The following is a 25,593-nucleotide window of genomic DNA, read 5'->3' on the forward strand; positions in this document are numbered from 1 at the left end:
AGACTGTGGCATATTTTAGGAAGAAGGGTAGGCGGACCCTAACATAGTTGAGAAAAGACAAATCTCTGCTCTTGCCAAAATCAGACCCCACCAGTCCAGTCCATAGTCAGTCACTCTATTGAGTGAGCTATACGTGCTCAACAGTGTCTTCACTTGGTTTGTATAACACACTTAAAAATAAGTATATTTGCATAGATTAACATACATATTTTTGGATGCTGTAATAATCTCACAATTCCTTAACATAGGTTATCAAAAATTCTTGTTATTACTGTGTAAAGATGAATTTGTAACTAACTCCAAGGAACAGAGTTCTTAGAGAAGCAGATAGTTGCCCTAATAGTCAAGAAATTACCTCCATTTTATAAAACACAAAGGTTCATTACTATGTTCAAGCCAACACTACACACTATTCTGAACCAAACAAATACAGTCCACATCCTTACAACCTACATGGTTCAGATTAACTTTAATATTATCCTCCCATCTATGTAACTCCTAAGTTGTCACTTTTCTTCAAAACATAACATCTTACCACAGAATTATGCCACATACCACATAGTGAATATACAGACAAGTTAAAAAACCCTTACTCCATTGAACATTTATGGTGTGGTGACCCATGCACAATAGGAACATAAATTATATAATTCAAGCACATCTGAACACAATGCTTGTCTTAGTCACAAACCTCATAAATATCATTCATTACTCATGCAAAATAGAAGTGGAAGTGAAAAACAGAGGTAAGCATTCCTTTACATACCAAGAAGAAATGGAGAACACAACTGCAAAAAGGCATCTATCTCATGCTCCAAATTTAATTTCACTTTAAGATTATGAAGGCATTTGGGAGGCAAGAGATTAAATCAGTTACTGAGAATGAAACTTGCTCTCTCACTGTAACAAACAAACATAAATTTAAAGTGTAAGAGAAGAAACTGTTATGAAAAATATTTGGCTCTCATACAGAAGTAATACAATTATGGAGAGAATTGCAAGAGCTTCATAATTTTCATTCTGAAACTAATATTATTAGGATCATTAAATCAAGGCAAACATGAAGTAGATGAAAAATGTATACAAGATTTAAATTAGAAAATCTTAAGAAGACATCAAACACTTCACAAACCTAGGCATTGTTTGGGAGGTTAGTATTAACATAAATTAAAACAACAGGGTGTGTGGGTGTGGACTAAATACACCTGATTCAGGATGGAACTGAATGGCAGGTTTTCACAAACACAGCAATGAGTTTTCTGATTCCTTAAAAATAAAATTTCTTGATCAGCTGAGCAACATCAACTTTTCATGGAGTTAATTCGCCAATATTCTACAGCTTTAGCAATTATAACCAATACAATAACCAAAGTCACATTTTTATTCATATTTCTAACATAACAATGCTACATACTTATATTCAAACATTAAAAAACCTGTATATGAAACAAATATCACCGGTCACTGTCTTTGGTGACAAAGGGGGGTGGGGGGAGGGTACAAAACTAGGAAAACTTATTATGACTTGATAGAACTGAGCACTTATCAGTGTGGAAGTTCATAGACACATATGTGAAAAACAGTAAATATAGAATACTTCAAGAGCTAAGAGCATTATGTAAGATTACTGTGTGGACAAAATATTTAGAGATGTAATTTTTTGTTGCATGTCTATGGATCTCTATTGATAATAAATGCTGTGATATAATTTCACATATTGCATATATTTATTTGGCAAACATGCCTGAGAGTTGCCCCTAATCACATAATATAGGTGTCTTCACAAATAACAAAGACATCTGGCTGTCACATGACAACAGTGGCAACAATTCAGAACAATGGTGTAGTAAAAGTTATTTATAGGAGAGACCAATCCTGAAATTAGCATTTAGTTTTCTTTGTAATAAAGGTATTTATTTAGTTGTACCAAAATTTTCATACATTTTGGCAGTCAAAAGTACAAGACAATTTCATTTTATAATTTGAAACTGAAAACTACAAACGTTTTTATACAAAAATAGACAGAAGTATAACACGTGGGCACCATCTTTCACCAGTATGTATTACATATGTAAGTATGGATTAGTTCTCATTTGCTTAATTTGTGTTGTTTCACTGTAACACAACTTATTAAAAGGGGAATAAACTGTGTTGTTTATGAATAAAAATACTGGTAAAAAGTTCAGTTTTAGAATGATCTTGTACCACTTCCATCCTCAATCCATACTCCTCAAAGGCCCTTCTGAATGTTATCCTGCCATGTTCATTCTGGGTTTTTCAAGAAGCTTCCACATTAAAATTCTGAATGCATATCCTGTCTCTCCACCTCAGGCTACTGAATCACACCTAGTAGTGTTTATGTGGTCATCATACTGAAATTGTGATCAGTTATGCATCAATAACAAAAGTCCTGGCCAAAAAACTGAACATCACCCATCAAACAACATAAAGGCAAGCTGTCAGACACAGTTCAAAACAAATCTCACCACTGCATTAAAATTTAAAAGGTGATCAAAAACACGGAAAAGCAACATGTGAGAAAATCTGTGAAGATATCACATTTCTTTTGAATACTTTCTCCATGTGCCCAATTATATTTTATGAATACGAATACTTACGTACATGCATAAAAATACATGTCTCTTCTTACTGGTGGTTACATAACAGTATGACACATAAGGACCTTCTTTCCCTCATTAAGCAAAACAAGAAATAGTTACTAAAAAATTAACAAATGGACAGCCAAGGAGATACCAGTGGCTTTCAGACATGAAATTCAAACTGCTAAACTCAATGTGAGATCTGAGGTTCTCACAGTAGTAAAAATGACAATGTTGTTCTTCTGGGTCATAACACCATGTAGATTTGAAGGTAGATACAAATGTTCTGGAGAAACAAACTGTTTCCATCTCAGTATTTTAATGTACAAAGACAAAATTTTCCACAAATCATCATTTTTATCTCTCACTGAAATGCACATTATGTCTAACTAGTTTGTTTCATTAAAACAAATAGATGGAGCAGAAGAAAGCAACACAGTGATTGTTGTCTGTAAAATAATTTGTTCTTTAGGAACACATATTGCTCCATCCCAGTCTCAAAGTCATGGGATAACAATGCTAAAATTTCATTGTGATATAGACTGCTAGCCATTGCTTGACATATGATTCAATTCTGGTTAATCAAACCATCAACTTTTAAGGTTGAAATGCTAATTCACTCATCAAGATTTCCAAATTCTATTCAGGTGGAAGAGGGATTGATAACATCTGATTTAGCTTGACCTAGAGCCTTATTTAATTTCCTATTTCTATCTGTATTCCTGTGGTAGATGGATAGGTGGTTTTGGAGACTGTTATTGCTGCGAAATACTTTGGAACAGTACTGGCAGCCGGCAGCTCGACTGGGCAAATGGCGATCTTCAATGTGGCGTTTGAGACTTGACCTTCGCATCATCTTGCCACAGAATGTACATGCACAGTACAGGGTGAAGTCACAACTCCCTCCACCACCTGGCACTATGACCTCTGAAAACAAAGCAGTTGAAATTATGTTTATATGTCAATAACACACAATTCAAAGTAATTATGTTTTTTACCACTGTTCTTTGCATCATCTTTTGAGTACAGCACCAATTATGAAATAAACATATTAACATTTTGGAGGAAAGTTTTTACTATTGACACTGACTTAGTGCAAAACCCAGAAGATGGGAAAATAAAGATGTTTTAATTTAAAACACTTTTAACATTCTACTCACTATCTGCAGTAAAAACAAATATGGCAGTTTAAGCCAAAGTTATTACTATATAATTTAAAGCAATTCAGGAGATTTTATATGCCCCTTCATACAAATGCACAGATAGTAAGTGTGATAAAAGATTTACAGATTATTAATGATGAAGTGGCTAAAGCCATTTTTTAACTCTTGCTGCATCTAATACTGCACAGCATACAAATTAAATGCACTCCATCAGAATTAATAAACTAAAATGTAGCGTGTAACAGTACCAACAGCTATCACTGTGCCTACGCATTGGAATGTAGTTATCAACAAAAAAACTGTAGATACAGATATCCTCCATTTTTTGGACCTGAAAGTTTAATTGCCATGTTCAAAAAATTCTGACACTGGATCATATCTTCGAGCCACCTTAATGCTCTTCACACCTTAAGACCCATTTTAATATTATCCTCCCTTCAATACCTAGGTTGCCCAGATGGTCTCTTCTAATGAAGGTTTAACACCAAATTTTTGTCAGGATACAGAACATTACAATGTGAGTCTCCATGTGGCCACCAGTATAAAAAGCATTCTGGTACAGTGGCAATGGAAAACTATGAAACTCATGACAGTCCCCAGACATGAGATCTTTTGACTTCAACTCTTCACAAACATGAAAACACCTCTCTTAGGGAAGCACATTGGAGAAAATACATAGAGCATCAAATTTATCTTTTCAGACATGAAGAAAACCAGTCTGCTCATGGGATCTATTGCCTTCCACAAGTGTGGAAACACAAATACGTGGGTGGGGAAAACACTGAACAGCTGTAATTCTTCCTGGATGCCAATAACAAATCACTCATATACCACAGTTGTGTTACCATTATTCTTTTTCAAAACAACACTAACAAATTAAAATTACATTAATGAAGAACTGAAGCACTGATATTAAATTCAGGGAATGCTAGCTACCATTCAGTTTAGAATCTTGTTTCCATTTCCCATCAACAAATCTGAAGATTAAACTACATAAACTGTAATTTATATATTGTTTTACACGGGTGTTAATTTCGGTTTTTCATTATAAAAGAAAACACAGACTAAAAGTGTCTACAAATTAAATGCTGTGAATGATTTAATATGATACATATGTAAGGTTATTCTCCAGAGGGTTTTATTTCAGATGAAGCGGTAGAAAGATGGAATTACACAACCAAGAAAAGACAGTGTAAGAAGCCATCATACAACTGAACTGTGAAGTGTCAAGTGATTAATACATAACTATAAGTCTGTACAAAGGAAAGAGCACTACAGTATCCTTATGTGTAAGAAACACAAAGTTAAACAATGTATCTATTACTTTCTTCACTGTCATCAACATTAAACACTGAGTTTCTAAATATGCTCTATAAAATATTTATATGAAGCATACCATGAGATTATGGGCAACTAGATATTTAAGTAATTATTAAAGGATTCAAACAAGATGGTAGGTGGTAATTAGTTGCACTGTAGCAGGGATTGTTAGATGATGAGAGATCCAGTCTTAGATACTCATATCATCTTCCTCCCATTGCTTTCACAACTTGATAACATTTTTCTACAAGAACAATGTATTTCTGGCACTCTGTCATTTTAATTATGTACTGTAACCTTTACTAAAATGTAAAAACAAAAACTCAAACAGCAGGCCAGACAAGCTAGTGGATAGTGACTTAGCATTCATGGTTTTTTTAGGTATTAAATGAGAGGTAAAGAATATAAAGTCTACATGGTTTTGTCAAGTCAAAAAATGAACTGATAATTTCCAGCATTACAATGCATAACAGTCTAGTCAAAGCAGAAAATTTCACACAATCACAACCTTGTAGCTCTGCTTCTATTGATGCAACAAACTGTCATTCACCCACCATCAGATCTGCACCTGAATTGTACTGGGTGTTCCATTTAAAATTCAAACTAACTTCTACACACAAACCCCTTCCAGTACAAAATAATGAAACTGATGGCAATATTGAATTCTTGCAACTATATCCCATTGTTGCTGCTAATGCACTGCTTAAAATCAGTATGGCTATAATTCAGCTGTTTTGTCACTCGATGAGCAATTGTCACAGACAAAAACATCCTTTATCCTGAAATTGTCACCAGTCACCACTGTTGTCTTATTTGGTATTTTATTATAACGATATGCACTGCTAAATGCTTCACAAAGAGCAGAAAATTATTTTAACATTAAGTAATGTTTGGGAATTAACACATTCTGCTTGTGAATACACCATGTTTGCACCTGCATAGCTTTAGTGCAACTGGCATGAGCAGTGGCCTATCAAAAGGATGTCCGTAACTTGAGTGTCACATGGGAGGTTTGGAAAGTTTATTATTTGGGGGGGGGGGGGGGGGGGGGGCACAGACCTGCTTCTAATTTAAATTTTGTACCATAGTATGTGATTGTGATTGTTTCTTAGTTGCATTTTAAATGGCACACTCTGTATTTATGGACCCCTGATAGGCCAATGAGAGACTTTCAAGCATAAATGTGGAATGGTGACCCATGCCAGCATATATAATACAAGCATACTAGACCCTTGTATTACCACAATAATAACCAGATTACCATTTAACACAATTTTCTGTGTACAATAAATGATTTGCCAGTACATCTGCCTGTATATTTTCTACAAGAGATTCCATTTGAGGAAGTGACTTACAGCAAACTGCAATGGAGAGTCATTTCCTAATCACTTGTCACACATAGTTAATTTCAAGAAAGAAATTTTGGATTGTCTGTAGTTAATCTTATTTACTGTAATTAAATTAATTCACATCAACACTGAATATGGAGGCAGTATATTTCTATGAAATGTTCATATTTACGTATATAAGTCCACTTGGCATCACAACACAGAACAAACTGCCCAGATAACTTCAATTTGTTTTAAATTGTAAGTATAGAAAAATGCATAACATTTTCCCTTGTCTACCACCTCAGTTCAGTGTGGAATGCTTCACAGTTTGGAGCCAGTCTCCAAGTATGGATTTCAGAAACCCCTGAAATTTATTCAGACAGCAGAAATGGTAAATCATATATAAAATCCTAATGTACCCAGTTACTTCAAACTTCTTAAATTAGAATATTTTCCTCAATATTTTGTTTCCAAGCAATGTAATTTAGGTTCTTACCTTACAGCAGAAGATCACATTTCACAATCAACCAAAGGGGAGGGGAAAAAATTAATGTTATACACAAATCCTCCCCTCCTCTCTTCCACAAAACACAATAAATAAATAAACACAAAAATTTAAAAATCACACTAACAGCAGTTAAAATACAGAAAACATGTTCCTTTAACCAGAGTTTATTGAATTATATTTTGTGAAAAAATGCTTCCACCCTGTTTGTCACATCAATTACTGACATATTATTTTTAAAATAAATATCTCAACCAGGACACTTTTCTTCATTCCATATAAGATGTGGAAGTCCATATTCATCCTCAGACATCAGTTAATTATTTGTATTACCTGGTGTATTTGTGGAGCATAATATTAAAAGTGTTGTGTTCTGTCTTACCAGCATGTGAATAAAAATATTAAACAGTTTGGTAGCTGATCCAATCTTAAACAGACGGTTCTGATGCAGCTTGTCTGGCTTTCTTGCCTAAGTTTCTGTGATAAATGGAGTGATGGTTCTGAAGACTGTTTGCAGTCCTGAACACTTTTGGACAATACAAACACTGAATTGGTGCCTGGCTTGGCATATGACGGTCTATGGTATGCTTCCGAAGACTGGACCTACGCATGACCTTGCCACAGTAATTGCATGGTCGGTACAGATGGGGGTCATATTTGTTGCACAGACGTTCTGCAAAGAAACCAACTATATGTTAACAGAAAGACAGATACTGTCTACTCATGTTGAAAATAAGTACCATCTTTTCATATGTAAAATAAAAACTGCAGGATTAATAAAGCTTTGTATGGTATGTGGTATAAATCTTGATAATGCACAGAACAAATGAAAAATAATTTATAATTTGTAAGAAAAATTGGTATGGTTCCACAAATTATAAACCTAATTAACCCAACATTTTTCTTTTTTGGTTTACTAATACAAATTACATGACAATGTTCTATTCTATTCATAATTATGTTGGACCATATCAACTGTCAAAGGTATGTTTGATGCACTGAACATTTCAGGAGTCAACTCTACTCTTGTCTTCAAAAAACTAGTTGTCATTATACTGGCATATATTTTTCTACAATTTTAAATTTCAGAATAGTGATATTGACTAGGAACAAACTTGCACATTCTACTAAATATATGTAAGTATAATGACAATAAACCAGTAAAGATGACAGGAAAGTAAATTTCCAAAATATGTATCCCCTGTATGAGCACATATGGCAGAAAGCTTAGGGGAAAACACTATTGCATCATTTCCATTCCTGAACCTCTCATCAATCTGATGAAATTTAATCACAAACACCTGCAAAGCATATTTATAAAAATATGAATTAGGAATATATCAGCCAGTTAGGACCAACCACCAACCAAAAAGCTAACTAAGGGAGGAGTCCTGCGCAAGCACAAGACATCATCCCTTGGTAGGTAACACCATTCCTGCATACAAAACGCATTGCTGGAAATAGTAAACAGAGCCTTAAAACTAAAATAGGAGTTTTCTTATGCGAAAGGGGTTTTGACATGGCAGGAGCCTCGACTATTCAAACTGGGGTCTGTTGCTGCTGATGAGAGGTTATCCCTTCAGGCAACATATCCTTTGTGCAAAGGATTTTGGTTGGCAGCCAGTTAGGACTAGCACTTCACTTTCTTAATGAGACAGGATAGCTTAATCAGTTAAGGGTCTCACAGTGTGCTCAAGAGATTTGCTTCCCAGCAGTGGCAGATATTATTCTCACTGCCATCATGTTCAGATTGGCTGAAGTGAACTGAGCCACCAAACCAGTATGTACAAGGACTTGCACTATGGGAATAAAGCAGCCAAAGCACAAAGCTGTCCACTCAAATCCATGGAATATTTAGATAAAAAAAGATGATTTAACTTCAAGCTGCTCTCTTATTAAAAATATATACCAGATTAAAATTGCTTGAAATAAAAGTTATATACCTTAATGAAATATATACATTTTATAATATGTGCATAGTTTCTGAATGATGGGGCATTTTTGATAAATTTGTTGAAATTCAATGCCTATGCAAGCTGTAAGTATAAATATCGATGTTAGTCTTCTTGGTTGTAATGCTGAGTGGACTTGTAGGTAGATGCTACTGTTTTGGAGAAATATGCTCTCTCTATCTTCAGCATATAAGTCCTATAGATAGTGACAATATGGTTCTCTCAAGAGCCCATAGCATTACAATCCAGAAAACCATCAATGACACCTTCACTGCCACAAGAAATGCACATCTGTAAGCACATACCTTTAATCCCCTCAATGCTGAGACTTCCTTAAGTTAAAATACTATATTTTGTTTGCACATTTTCATGGCAAATCGCAAATTCAATCAATGGAAAGTTATAAATGTTTGTTTAAAATAAAAAAGTGTGGAGATGTTTCACTTACCACATCTAGAAACACACACACGAAAGTGGGAAAACATAAAGAAAAAAGAAAAATAAATAAAGATATTTAAGGGATATACCATGGGGAAAAATTAGATTGTGGCCATTTGTGATTTTAGATTGGGTAGTCTTATAGATGGCTACCAATGCTTCAGAGGAACTTGCTGTCTCAATCTTCAGAAAATAAGTGAGCAGAGCTGGGTTGTACATGTGTTATGGTATGTGGGAGGAGGCCAAGGAGAACACATGGGTTCATAACATCTGCAACAGGACAAGGCTTAATCTCCATGTTCCACACCCATACAAACTAAATGGTAAAGTTATTGTATAAAAACTTTCATTTTAGTTTTCTGAAAAGCAGATAGAATAACAGTTTATAACTGAACAATAACATGCATTTTCAGGCGTAATATACATAACAAAATTCAGACTTCTTCTTTTTCTGAATACACGAGCAGATTCTTCTCATAAATGCTCAATCTCATTCCATCTACCTTCCATTTGTCTTACCAGGCTTTGTCCATTTTAACATCTGCAATTTGGATAGTTCCAGAAGAATAGAGAGGGTCAGGGGCATGATTATGTATCTGTGAACTCCAAGTGACACGTTTGTTGATAGTATGACAACGACCTGCACATTTTGTCTTATGATACATTTTGCACTTCCACATGACCTTATTGCCATTTGAACGTTCCATGTAGAAAAGGTAGCCTCCATGCAACAGCTGTAGTCTACCACGTCTGGTCATCATGAACTGCAACACACCTATAAGTATAGAAAAGTGATAACAAAAGTTGTCCACATTGCCCATACAGCTGAAATCATGATAAAAGATTGCCTTCAGCTTTTATATTTAATTTGTTCAGTGTTAACCAATTTGCATTAATATTAATCATATTTTTGCAAGAACTGAGACTGTCAATCTGATTGTCTCCCATGTTTGCATAAACAGACTGCAAAGAAATAAGTAAAGGATTATGAGATTGGGCTACCTTACAATCTACCTACTCCATAGTAGATATTCCTAACCCTTTGACTTATGGAAGGAACAATCCCACAAGGGTACAGTATACTGTAATATCTATCTTCCCCATCAGTCAATTTACTGGTGTAGTTTAGGCTGACCATAACACAGGACAGTCATGGTCTTATCCATTTCCACATTAAATGTGAAACCATTGTACTGAAGTGTGTGTAGATAAAATATATAATTGTCTAAATACTCACAATGGGGAGAATACTGGCCAATGCACAGCCTATGTCACATATATTTTCATTAAAATGAAGGGGTTCATTCATGTTCAAAAGAGCACACCGTCAGACCCAACTCCAAGCAGTTCATTGTAGTGACACTTATTTTGCCAACACCCATTACAACATTATCCTTCCATTTCTTCCTTTAAGGGATAATGATCAAAATGTATATTTTATGCTACAGACCGCATCTATTGTCTACATATATTTCTCCAAAATTACTGAATGTACTGTGATTATAGGTAATGGGTGTACATTAAAAGCTGTCAAGCGAATTCAACTGTGTTTCATTTTAGCCCATATACATTTACATAAAACTGAAATAAATGCTCACACACTTTCTTTAAAAACCCACATGTTACAAAAACTTGTACATCATATGATGTATCACGTTATAATCTACAATTTTTATTTGAACAATTTTAAATATGCTATATATTCAATGAAATGCAAGTAAAATAATACATTCCTCTATTTCTTAATTACTTTCTCAATAACAAAATTTCATATTGTACTGTTTTACACATTTTACTAATTTCTGTCACAAGAGTTCAGCATACGATGGACAAAAAATAATAAAAAATACATGTTTATCAACAATACATGACAATTACAATCATAAAGTAATGCAAATTTGCAAGGAACATATATGTACACTCTAGTGAAGTACACCTTTACATTATTGTTAGGAATCAACATATTTATAAAGTCTTCTCTGGACAATGACCAAAGCAATGTAAACTGCTCTGTCGTGAGTGAAAATTTCATAAGTTCTCAAAATGTCCTCAGTAAGCTACTGTCCACCTTACAATTTGCACAACAACAAAATAAAAGCATGTCCACCACTTCCTGGAACATTCATTCATTCTCACAAATCACTCAGCATAAACTGATTTTCAACACTGATACATTTACAATGTTTATTATCAGATATTTAAACATTTCAACTGGATATAATTAATAAAGGAAATGAAATGTAAAAGGCAGAGACGTAGAATTTGATTGTTATAAACTAAGTTACTGGTAGTGCTGATGCTGAAGTGTATGGCCAAAAGCTTAATTGAATGTGTCACGTGATTTTGACATCATGCCTCTCTCTTTCTCTTTATTATTAGTGTTCTGTCTGATGACCGCAGCTTACTGACAAAGCAATGAAACTGGGACACTATGCCAGAAGTTTTGAAAAGTAAAAGAGGACTGTAACATGGGTAAGAAGCTATTCTGGATCCCTATTGTATAAAATGTTTACTGTTTTGGTGTGTAGAATACACTCTTGCATTTGTATCAGATCTTTTATAACTTGTATGCCTAGTTTACCAATTTGTTACATGCTTCTCCTGCAGGAATGGTTTAACCTAGCAACAGAGGTCTTGTGCTTGTGCAAAACTGCCTGCAGGTTTGCACAAACACATATCATATACTTTCATAATTTATAATAAATTATGAACAATGACTGTAGAAAAACTTAAAAACCATAATTCTGTATACATGAACATAAAGTAATCTATAACAAAAACTAAAAAACATTCAAGTATGTGGTTCTTCAACACTGTGACATCACACAGACTTCTTGGTGGGTACCAAAGTTTTGGAAAAACATTATGCATCCATCAGCTCCAAAATATTGTTTTTTACCTGTGAGTCTACATAGCATCAAAACACCGACTGAAACCACTGCTTGGACTGTCAAGAGGCATGTAAGATGCAAAAGGATTCTCATATGGGTTAGAAGTCACTAATGCCATCATCCAACATAAAACAGGACATACAGAGACATATGCACTGCTATGCATTGTTAAATGCACATAATGAAACATCATGATACATAGGTTTTCTATGAATTGTAAAAAAAGATAGGGAGGAGGGGGGGAGATAGAGAGAGGTAGTTTTGTGTTCTGGTGGTAAAGAAAACAATGCACACTGCAATGGCAACATTCAGTAGAATACCGATACACTTTTGGTTTTAGACTGATAAATTCAAACAAATCCACTCACAAGGATAACAGTATGAACACAGTAAAAGTTATTATTTTGAAGCAAAGAAATAAAAATCCTTTATTGCAATAATACACTTTGTGAAATGTTAAATATCCTTGTTACTTAATGAACTAATTTTAACTGAACCATCATTTGTCATGAGGTGCAGGATTTATTCAAAATTACCGCTGATTTACTAATGTTTGATTATGTAACTGCTTGGCCAGATATGCCTGTTCCATAATTTCAGCCATCGCTGTCTTTTCCCTAATTTTCTCATCTTGTGATTCATGATTGTGTGTTGAACACTTCACTGTAAGTTGATCATCCACTGTAACAACACGTCCACGGCAGCCAATCTTCTGGTATTCTGAGCATCGCCAGAATATCCTTCTCCCTGACTGCCGATCCGTGTTATATATAAAGCCATTGTGGACTAGTTGATACCTGCCTCTAGAACTCTTGATGAGTTGCAGATTACCTACAATAGAACAGGGAAGGTTGCTATGTAGTCAACTGATCTATATAATAAGCATGTGATGGTAGCTTGGTTGACTGGTGATCATTTGATGTAAAGGGATAATATTCATCATTGTGTGTGTGTGGTTATAACTGTTGCCATGGCAATGCTGTTGAGGGATTTTGGGCCCTGTGGGATAATACATAAACTGAAATAAATTACTTTAAAAATGTATGTAATATGCTTTTTAATTTTTAAAAAGCTGTTTTGTTATATTAATTCAGCAAAACATTGATTACACATAATATAACCACAGTTTACAATACCAGATTTCAAAACTTCAGACTGGTCAACAATGAGCTTTGTATTTTCCATTGTGACCCATGCACTGAATACATTGCAACCTACACTATAGGTTCACATTTAGGTGGTTGATAAAACTGCTTCCTCAAAATGTGGCTGAAAGCAACAAATGGTATGACAACCAAGTATTCAGAATTTAAAGTGATTTAAAACTGCCTCACAAAATTACATCTATACATTCTTCACTGTCTACTACATACATACTGTTACATTACAGAATAAAAGTCAAAAATTAGTACTTGCCACATCATTATATATAAAACACTTTCAATAATCAGATATTTACAAGTAGCTTCTACTCAATGTGTGATAGATAATATAATTTGCAGTCAACATTTCCATAGTATTCAGAGGGAAGAAGTACAAATTATATTCAGGCAAATATAGTAACTAAGGATGAAATTTAAAACAAACCATCACAAGAAAAATAGGCCTAATTTATTTGTCTTTATAAAGTGGTAAACAAGACTCTGCTAGCAGATATACTGACACTGAGAAAAGAACAAGAAGTTTTTATGATCAAACTCAACATCAATTTGTATAACACTTGCCTCTGTCATGTTGCACTAAATGATAAAAGCTATAAGCGGCATTCAGTCACATTTGTCCAGAACTGTGCCATTTCAAGCTTCTCTCTGATTTTATCCTCTCGAGGGCTGTGATCATGGAGGCTTGCATCCCTTGACATCTTGTCACCCAATGTCACACAACGCCCACGACAACCATCTTTCTTATATTCTGAGCAAATCCAAAACCTCTTATTTCCAACTTGCCGATTCATTCTATAAATATATCCTTTGTGGGTGAGCAGCAGTCTGCCTTTAGAACTCTTGATAAACTGAAGGACACCTACAAATAACAAGTGCCCATATCAGGGTTTAATGTAAAACAGTAATTTATAATATGGTGAATATAAGATGATTAAAAATCATAACAAAGACAAAGAACAAAGAATTCAAAAAGAGAGGGTTCTTCTGGTTTTGCTTAAATTCAACAGTAGTGTAAAAACTATACTACCAGGGAAGCAATGACTGCAGCTATGCAACTTTCTTCTTCAAGTTTCAAGCAGTTATCCAGTCTTCCACAATTCATCTAGAATGATGTATGATGCTTGCAGCAGAATATTCTCCTCATATGGTTTAATTACTACATTTATACATTTAAAAAATCTGTTATAAGTGATTGTTAATAAAAATAATATACACATAACTGAAAGAGTTTCATTTCTGGTATGCTACAAGAGAAATTGTTTGAAAAACTTTTATTTGCTTCATATTCCATAACACAATTTCAAACTTTATCATCTCTGAGATTATCTATTATGACATTTCCTTAGGGAACCAAACTTACTCCAACCACTTCACAGGACAAAGTTCTGTCAGTTTTACTATCAATGCCACCACAATATTTCAATATGTTAGCACAACTAAATTACCACATAACACGATTTGTGTGTCCAAAACAGTTTTATCAGTTTCCATCTGAATATAAACAATGATCTATGAAAAATAAATTCCTTTGAACTAATAATTCACTTCATTAAAACACACACACAACTAAATAAGATATTCAGCCTACATAATTTTGACATTTCAAAACAAAAAATGAAGATGACTTTCAAAAGGAATTATCCCAAGAGATCCATAATTGTCACTGAAATAAACATCACATTTCATTTATTTAGTGAGTAATGTCTCACAAGCTGTTTGGATTTCAAAATATACAGTCCCTTAACAGGCATTAATGGGGGGGGGGGGGGGGGGGAAGATCAAGAAATTAAATACTGATAACATTTAGCAAGGCAATGGCTGACCTGATTCTATGGTACATGAGTAGTAGGAAAGGCAGAACATTCCAAAATACAATCTGCAGAAATAAAATTTTTATGAGCTTTGAAAAATGTATAAGACTACAAAATTAGACATGAAAATATAAAATAATTACATATTTTTAATAAGATATAAATTGGTTGAATATGAGCTAAAATGGGTAATTACTTATCAAGAATGAATGAAACACAGCTGCCTAAATCAATATAAGCTGAAAGGGAGAACTAGCTTAAGAGAGAACAAGCACAGATGCCCAGCCCATCAAGTGAAGATGATAATAATACACAACTGTTCTTAACAATAGTTAACTACAACCAATAAAATTAGTGGATTCATCAACAATGTGCATAAATTGTTGTGTATCTTTAATATACCAATCACAACTAAGCTTCAGTAGTCAGTAAGTTTTATATTATTACTTACACTGTTTCTCAATATACATTGGTACTCATCTGCTAAATCATCATTCCAGTGTTGATCTTGAAAAAATCATTACAAATATAAAAGGCTATGACCGGACAACAAAGAATGTGTCTGGGCTCTGTTGTCCACTAACCACAAGGTTGTCTTCATTCTCCAGCACATCTCAAGGTGTATGAATGTATATAAATAATGAAATTGTTAAAAAGAAATAAAATATTTCCAGTTGGCTTAAATTCAAATCTAGATACTCACAGAGAATATCAATAAAATTTATTCAAAACATAATAATATTTTTAATTGCTATAAATTCATTCCATAAATGCAGCACAGGTATCAAGAGGGGAACAACTGGTTAGGAAAGATGTCACACAGAGCAACACCGTGGGAAGAAATTGAAGTGTATGAAGTGAGAAATAGATGGACAGGAATAATAAGAGAAACACAGCACAAAACTCCCAGCAGATATGTAGATCTGAAGCTTCTTTACACCAAATCTCACTTCTCTGCAACTAGCAATTTAGGAGAAATGGCAGGTCTTCCAAGACAGAAAAGTTGTCAGCATAAACATTATAAAATACTCCCTACAAACACCATCAATTTTATAACTTCATGTAGATTTCTTTAAGCCACATAACTGTATCAAACTCACTCCTCAAGGCAAAAAAGTGTGGAATCAATTTACTCTTCAAACAATGTGATAGGATTAGAATTGTCCCTGAGAACTTTCACTTTAAGAGACCTGTTTCAAGAAATTTATAAATTTTTATTTTGAAAAACTTTTGTACTGCAATGAGCTCAATTATACACCTCTTTTTCTTTTTAATTGAATAGGTTTACTGTTGTTCTATATAAACAGAACTCAAACACATGGAGACATGATAACAAATTTCATCTTTAGTGTTCACAATACTAAAATGCATTGCTTGGTGTGTACGATTGCAGACAAATACTGATAAATGACATGCATAATTTAATAATCAGTTTATGTGTTTTAAACAGTCATGTGTCATCTAAAAAATTAATTTCTCTCTTCACATTTACAAACTAACTCCTTCCATGTTATTGCTACATCAACCCCTAAAATAACAAGAAAAATAGAGCACATTCATCAGCATCTCAAAAAAAATAGTTTCATTTCCATCCTGGTTTCTGTTGGCAAACACATACCTACAGAGTTAATTACCCATTAATACAGGGTTATTCATAATTCCCTGGCACATTACAAAATATCGCTAGACTTCAATGGTGCAATGGTTGGTAACATAGGACATGCTGATAGAAAGAGAAACTCTCCAAGTTTATTTTACATACCTTATAAATGCTCAATACCCATGCCCTGCTTTGTTGGCCATCCTAAACACCTGACCTGACGCCATGTGATTTCTTCATATGGGGGTACGTTAAGGACCAGGTCTTTGTACCGCCTCTGCAACAGGATCTGCCTGAATTGTGAAAACGAATCATCGCTGCCATCTCACAAATCGATCGTGACATGCTGCAGCAGGTGGGCGGAAATGGAGTATTGGCTTGACGTCTGCCGCATCACAAAGGGCGAACACGCAGAGCATTTATGAGGTATATAAAATAAACTTGGAGTTTCTTTTTCTATTGGCATGTCCCATGTTACCATCCATTGCACCATTCAAGTCAAGCGATTTTTTTAATGTGTCAGGGAATTATAAATAACCCTGTATTAATATTTCATATTCCTACAGCAATGTTCAACAACTGCAGACAGCCATTAAACTAAACGAACTTAAATAAACATGGGCTGTTCAAGATATATATAGCAAATATCTAAATTAATGGGAGCTATCATTCTGAATCCTACAAAGATTCTGAATTATCTGAAACATCAACATTTGTCAAAATTCAATTAAGAACATACAAATTATACCATTTTTCATGTTCCAAAAGCGGCATAAAGCAGAATAGTATTTTACAACCTGTGATGTCCATTGCAATGGAAGGCATATGCCTTGATTCTTACAAGAGATTCCTAATCCACAAGTCAACACTAGATCTATGACTAAAATATTTAAATATACATACCAGGTAAGTTAAGAGGTGACAACTCAGTGATGATACATTTAAAAAGTGTCCAGCTTGAATAGGCTTCTGCTTTTAGATCTTCTAGTAATGCTCTCACATGCAATAAACATTGCAGTGCTTCTAGAGATGTTTTGCGCATAAACGATTTAAATATAAAAACAAAATCTCTCTTCTTATTTTCTTGAACATCTGATTTATTTGCAATAACATTAAACACACCACCTGCCAGCATGTCTTGTACATATTTTTTCCAGATAAAATAATCTAATCTGCTTAGACACCTCACTATGCTGTTGGTTTTTTTCTTTTGACAAACAAACTTCATTTTGAAAACATATTTTTCCTCATCCATACCATCAGTCTCTTCCACAAGAAGTGTAGCATGTAATTTATACAAAACTCTATATACAAAGCAAATACATTGTAATTAAGTTTAAAATATGGAATACTGTGATAAAGCCATAACTTGAGGTCCTTGTACACAATTTCACACTTTATTCAGCCTCTAATAACACAAAATATACATTATAGTATCTTCATATATATTGCACTTTTTCCTTTAATTTAAACTTTCAAAAACTGGGGTAATAGACATAAACATACAATTCAATTTTGAAAGATTAAATTGAAGAAAGAAAAGTGAGTCATACTTGAGAAAGTATGGCATTAGGGGACAGTGGTGTAAGAGGAACGTACTTCCATTTCGGACAATGAAATGAAAGTTAATTAATTATGCACTTTCTGAACAGGAAGGTAATTTAATTTCTTGTTACTCTTTAATTTTTTTACAGTCAGGTGAACATGCAGCTTGTGATAGATATGTTTATCAACATAAGTTCACACTGTCTATATAATATAATTCATACATAATAGCTAAAATTAACCCTTTCAGTGAAATAACTAAGAAATTACCACATATGTGTTAAACCAGCACAATCCTAAAACAGTTCACAATACTTATTACTACTGTTATGCCATTAAAAAACTGAGTACAAAAACTAAACATATGAGATCTGATGTTGTCATCACAGGGAAGATATCAATGTTGGTCTTCTGTGTTGTAACACTGTGTGAACTTGTAGGTAGACACCAACTTTTCTAAGGAATATACTGCTTCCATCTAAAGCCCTGAAGATAGAGGTAATATACTCCTCAGTCCTGAAGATGGAAGCAGAATGTTCTTCTAAAACATTGGTATCTACCTGCAAGTCCATGTGACACTGCAACCCACAAGACCAACATCAACATAAAAGCAAACACCTTGGAAGGTAAACTAACAAATAACAAAGAGAGATTATATCAACATGTTTTATGACTGAATAAAGAGAGAATTCCAAAAGATTTTCAACATAAAAGTAGAAGGAAGATGTCAGATCATGATGAGGACAATATGCCTTGAAAGATGTCAAACAGAAGGAATGAAGAATAAGACAGGAAACTCATAAATAGCTGTGGAAGACAAAAGATCGATGCAGAAGCTTGATTGTTATGAACAACATAAATTGAAAGCTCTTATAAGGAAAATTTCAGACTGTATTAATCAAATATTATATACACTTTTATCCTCCAAATATGTCCTGAAAAATTTACTAAATATTTAAATTATTTGGTAGTACCTTTTAGTAAAATACCTCACAGAAATGCAAGTGCACAAATTCAATGCTGTCTCCCTCCAAATACCCCATTAAAAAGAGCTATACATTCCAATTAAACCAAATTTTTGGTGGTATTTTCTATTAAAATACCCAACAGAACTGGTTGTGTGTGGATACAATGCACAGTCAATGTTTTGAAAGCATCTGAAGAAAAAGGGTGTTCATTATATTCGGGCAAATATGGTGATTTTCTAGGTAGCTGCATGAACTGGTTGACTAAGGTAAAGAATGATGGCAACATTTAACAGTGACACCAAACTATTCCTCTGGAGAAAATTATTTCTAGGACATGTTACTACATACTATGAGCCTTTGACTTGAGAACAAAAATATTTTGTGAAACAATTTCAACGAAAGGGTTAATTATTAGAGAATACTAACGTTTCAATTTTTGCTACTGATAGTCATAAGGATGTTAATATTTGTTTTCAGATGTCAGCATTTTCGTAGCGGTATACACTTTACAAAAACTTAAACACACTTTCATATTAAAGTTTATAAAGGTTTAATGCTAATATTTAATAATTTAAGAGACTTTTTAAAGTCCTGGTACAACAATTAAGATATGGGTTAGGAAACAGCAGCAAAAATCAATTCACAATGACCCAACTAATCAGTAACCATATGTGTAAATACAACAAACAACTTACCTGTTTGAAGATGGTTGTCTTCTGGGTTGTAGCACCATGTAGTATAGTAGAAGTTGAACAATGCCACACTGAAAATGGAGGTAGCAGGAACCTCTGAAATGTTGGTAAACTCATGCCAGACTACATGGTGCTACAACCCAAAAGACAGCCATCTGCAGATTCACTGCCAAGAAAACCTAAAATCCAACTTACCTGTTTGGCTTGAATGATGAAATCAGCATCACAGCTTCCTAGTTTTAGATATAACAGGCAACTGTAAAATTGTCTACCCCACTAAAACAAACCTTTGTTTTGACTGTAAAGCTGACCTGCTCCAGACATTTTATGCTCCCACAATACCCATTATATCCACTTATGACATCAGTGACTCCAGTAAGAAGATTTATAATGTAATACAGAACACTTTCAACAATTTGCAAATGCCAGATAGCAGAAGTCACTAGCAAGTCTAAACTGCAGATGCATGTTGTAATGACAATTTGAATATGTTATACAGTCCATCAACATGTTACATAACCTAAACAACAAGGTATGCTTTAAAGCAAATCCCACCAAGAGACAAAAACAGCAGAATAAACAAAATGCTGCAGATTTATACAAATGGGGCTGCTGGCCAACCTTTAACTCCGAACTTCATGGTTTAGCAGTATGACAGAGTAACACAGCTGGATTATGCACAAGAAATGACACACAGATGCTAGAAGTTAAATGTGTGTATGGACATCAGTTATAGCGTGTAAAATATGCATGGGAAATATTGGCATAGTCATATATAACGTCCCTATGCCTAAACACCATAGCAAGAAGACGGTGGGGGTACAAAAGCAAAGATTAAAATATTCTAGATCTCAACACTATTTGTAGGAGTTGAGTGATCAACTTCACACTTCAGCTGTTTTTATCATTTTGGAAAGTGCTCCTAATACCAAACGTGTTAGCCTTGGCTGGTTTGGACATGGTTGTGAAGAGAGACATTTATGCCCTTGCCAGAAATTTAATCCCAGTCATTCAACCTGTAGCCTGTTGCTTTACTGACTGGCTGTTCTGACTTAAGAAATGGTAAAGGTAAATTTATCCCTGCACCTACAAACTACATCATAGCATTCAAGGCAATCCAAGACTTTAGCTATAGATAGAGGTACAGTCTACAGAAATTGTAGTAGGAACGTTACAAAAATGACGGAATATGGATTACTTCTAACCACTCCTCTCTCCATTAACCCAATAAAATTAATTCTACCCACCTCCATTTCTGTCATATTCACAAAATAATTTATCAGAACAATTCACACAAACCATTGCACTGTCAGCATTTTCAATGCTACACAGCAGGTTACAAAACAGAAGTGATATTTTTTTAAAGTGTCTGGTCACTTTAAAAACAAACATACAATTTTAAAAATTCTGGGCAGGCTTGACAAAACTCAGACAGGTAGCTATCCTAACAGACCACAGGCAACCAACATATTTCAATGTGAAAAGAGTATCAAAATATACCTTTATCAGGCCAATGTACCATAATGGGAACATAAACTGTATCTTTCAGGGCCTTATGTGCTGTGTGGTGGCACAATAAATTGTACTTTTATCAATAAGATTCATCAATTTAATAGGGACATAAGCAACTACATTGGAGATTTGAGCCTGATGTGACAATGGTTTATTAAAATATTTAATAGATTATGAAACATGCAATTGTGGTGAGAACACACACTTGCAAAAATATGATTTATTCCAGCATCCCTCTTTTACAGAAAAAAGAGTGTTATAAACCCCAACACAGAACCACCAAGAATTGTGCTGCCCACACTTGAGCAGCTGCACTATATAAGGTCCCAGAATATCCACCATACAACAATGACTTTGCCCTGTCCGGCTATCATTTGTCTGGACCCCTCAAGTATACTTCTAGAGGCTGTTGTTTTGCCAGCGACAATTAAAAGAAAGAGGAAATACATGTGAAGCTTGTTGCATGGCTAAAACATTTTTCTCTGTGCAACACTGGATAAACTGCAGTGAAAAGAATGGGGACTATGTTGAAAAGTATGCAATTGTGAGTTGTGTATTTTGTGAATTTTAATGACACAGAAGATACTTTTTGACTTACCGACATACTAATGCTATCCATTAATTACAACAAAGTTTCTTTACTTATTATTCTAAGCACAGGACTCAAAGCTTAGTCTTTCAGAAAGAGAAAAACAAAAATGATCATTTAATATTCATCAACACAAGGTTTTCCATAATTAATCTGAAATTTGAGGCTCTCACAGCAGTGAACATATCAATTGTGGTCTTCTGGGTTGTGATGCCACATATTCTCATGGGTGGCTACCAACATTTTGAAGGAAAACATAACCTCCACCTTCATGTAGAAGTTAAATCTGTGTAGTGTTACCTTCCCACAGAGGTTTACTAAGACATGAGGATCACCTGAAGATGGAAGGGATGTGTTCTCCTGAAATGCTGGTAAAGAAATACAAGACTAAACAGTTTCATAACCTAGAAGACTACAATTAACATTTAATGTTTAGTTTCTATGACCTGATTCTAAATTTCTGTATACATTTCACCATTTAAGGCTACCCTATGGCCACTTACTGTTACAATACATTTCTCTGTTAAATACTGACTACACAATTCACTTAATTTATACAACTTCACAATCATATTAGTATGCAAATGTAAGATGTAGATTAACTCTCATTTATGCAAAAGAAGGATGCTTTTGGTACTCTACAGATGCATTAATTATAATTTACACACACCACTGCATCTGCAAATAAAACTGAAACATGTCTCTAATTCTGCTGATTCTTCCTGCAATAAATTTCAAACTGGTGCAATACATTCGTATTCAGATAACATTTTAATATCATCCACTCTGAAAGACTGTTTACAAGTCATGCTCAAAGCATGTAATAACAGTTCCTACTATATATTAGCTTCAAATCTTGAGTTAAAATGTAATGTAATTACATAATATTGGGATACATGCTGCTAATATGGGAGAGGGGGTAGACATGAGAAATTTCCAGCTACTTGATAAATGGACAACTGGAATAAACTCACTAGAATCAACACACTATTCTCAATACTACAAAACACAATCAATCACTACTGCCTAAAATCAATAGTGGAGACAGATAAAACACTTGCTACAATGTTGTATTTATTACAAGACTGTTATTCCAATACCAGAAACAGCATGGTATGAAAGTGTTCTGTTAATCATTCACAATGTAAAATCTTGAAAACTTTTCGTGGCTGGAGTTTAATGCATTGTTAGTTTAGACTTTCAGGGATGGGCAATGTTGAATAAGATTCAACTTTAATGTACAGAATAATCCTTAAAAGTGAAGTGTGTGTGTGTGTGTGTGTGTATAAAGTCACATACAAATTACAGTACACGTTTCCACACTTGTCTGTGACCACAGATAATTTCAGAAGCTATACATACAATTAAATTTTTCTACAATCATTTGAAAACTCCTTTGAAAAAAATTCATCTTTCATTAATGGCCCAATGGCAAAATATCAGACTGAAAAGAAAATGAGTGCTCTACCAAAGTCTGGCTTATTTAATTTTTTTAACATTTTCTTAACTGCATAGGGAATAACACTGATGAGGAAATGCTTGTGAATGAAGTGGGAAGGATGTGGTCATGGCCTATTTTAAGGTAATCTCACAACATTTCTGAAAGGGCTTAGAAAAGTTACAGAAAAACCTTAGAAGCCAGTCCCTGAGCTGAGAATCAAATCTGAGCCCTCACATACTTGATGCAGAAATACTATCACTTGACCACATCTGGTGCTACAGAAATCAGGTAAAGAATAACAGAATTTGTGTGTATATCTGAAACTTACAGTAGGAACACAAACCTGTCCAAATATTGAATACAAAACAGAACTTCAAATCTAATGACAGCACTGTTATTTCCCTATGGTAATTTCACAACACAGTGTTTTATATTTTAATATGGAAATATTACATGCATCACTGTGGAAATCTATGGCAAAAATATATAATATTTGTACATCATAAAGACTAGAACACATCATTACCATGTTGATCACTTCAACAAAGAACTATGGCATTCTTAATCAGAAGTAATCTACAAAGCATGTCTTCTGCCTGTCTCCACTAAAATATTATCAAAACACACAGATGGCTGACCCCTTCCGTGTTGCCCAATGCAGTAAAAGTTCTCTGGAAATTTTAATGACAGCAAATAATTAAAAGTGATACATCATAAAACGGTAAGCCTGGAAGAAGGAAATTATTAGAGAAAGTCAAACCCAAGAGTTCTTTTTCACATAAGCCTACCATTAAACCCCAACTTCTGAGAGATCAATTTGCTGCAGATTTATTTACATTATGACTCACCTAGCCTTTTCCTGTAACATTTTCTGGCCAAAATTTTGTATTAAGTTTCCATTTATCTCCAAATATACCATATGTTCCATCTACCTATTCTTTCTGTATGTGATTACCATAATAATATCAAATAGAGTACAAAGTAATTTTGTCCAGATTTTTTCTCTTTTCATCTCCCTTTGGTCAAATATTTTCTTTAGCACTTTGTTCTCAAACATGCCCAATCTATGCACGTTCTTCTCTCAGTGTGACAACCCAAAATACCAAGCCAACAATTACATCCTATTCTCCGAGTTCTTCCCTTGACTCTCAAGCAAATATTCAATATATGTTGCCATATAATATCCAAAATTTCACAAAGAGAAAAGCAACAGCTTAAAACATTTCTGTAATAGGAGCCACATATCAAATCTGGTGGAACCAACAAGGTCTTCCATGCAGTTTCCATCAACACACTGTTCTTCAGCAGCTACACTGAAAATTTTTTGCCCAAATAGTTTAGTACAAGGAAACAGCAATGCCACTGGCCTACAAGTCTTCCAAAATGAATTTGTAATATAAATAAATATGAATCATTCAATTAAGTACACCTATTTCTTAAATTATTCTTGCTGAAGTAGTATAAATACTGAGAGACTGTACTCTTATACCTGAAATGGAATATATAACTACCTTCTGTTCTTTGTAAGTTCTGTGGAAGTACCAGGTCCAACCTTGTAATGAGAAAACCCAACTTCTAAGCATGACTTTGCAGTTGTCATATGAACCACAAAGCAAACCTCAGGTACAGCACACCAAGTCCATTCCAGTTTAGTGACAATTTAGGTAGCTTATAAATTATCAGAGATATTCAGATTCAATTATCAAAGTTGAGTTAAGTCAACCTTAGTAGTCTTTCACACACACTGCAGGAAAGCATAATTTCAGAATGCAGTCATAACTTCTGCATGTCAAAATGGTAGTAGAAGACCTGGATGCTATTAGTTCATATAATTAAAGATTTATAAAACCCAGACACTGAAACTGTACATGAAAGTAAACCTACACATCCACTTTTGATAATTTCACCTCTGATGCAGTCATAACTGAAATTATTAACTGGGAAGTTAAAATGGGGCCAACTAGTTGAAGTGTAAAGAACAGCTTGTTTGTTCATGACATACAAACTAATTATAAAAGAGGATAACAACAGTTAAGAGTGAGGGAATTAGGTTAACCAAGCTCCTATGAACA

At 34.2% G+C, this 25,593-nt stretch overlaps 1 protein-coding gene across 20 annotated transcripts in view; it reads right to left on the minus strand.

Annotated features, from left to right (window-relative positions):
• The window catches only part of LOC110835836 (uncharacterized), a 68,998-nt gene that overhangs the window by 33,620 nt on the left and 9,785 nt on the right, over positions 1–25,593 (minus strand). For 2 of the 20 annotated variants that reach the window (XM_022076456.2, XM_022076463.2), the window contains one exon: positions 10,845–13,031. The exons of 11 other annotated variants lie outside the window; for them this stretch is intronic. In XM_022076456.2, coding sequence (XP_021932148.1) covers positions 12,733–13,031 — 299 coding nt within the window. In that variant the 3' untranslated portion in view covers positions 10,845–12,732. Of the gene's footprint in view, positions 1–1,363; positions 3,528–4,831; positions 7,593–9,638; positions 10,085–10,844; positions 13,032–13,924; positions 14,223–22,255; positions 22,449–25,593 lie in introns of those variants that run through there. 7 more of the 20 variants (XM_022076468.2, XM_022076462.2, XM_022076460.2 and 4 more) reach the window with 7 other exon arrangements.

The sequence above is a fragment of the Zootermopsis nevadensis genome, unplaced genomic scaffold (assembly GCF_977971745.1).
Source record: "Zootermopsis nevadensis isolate Lab colony 2312 unplaced genomic scaffold, Znev_1.0 Znev_ptg000010l, whole genome shotgun sequence".
Taxonomy (NCBI): domain Eukaryota; kingdom Metazoa; phylum Arthropoda; class Insecta; order Blattodea; family Termopsidae; genus Zootermopsis; species Zootermopsis nevadensis.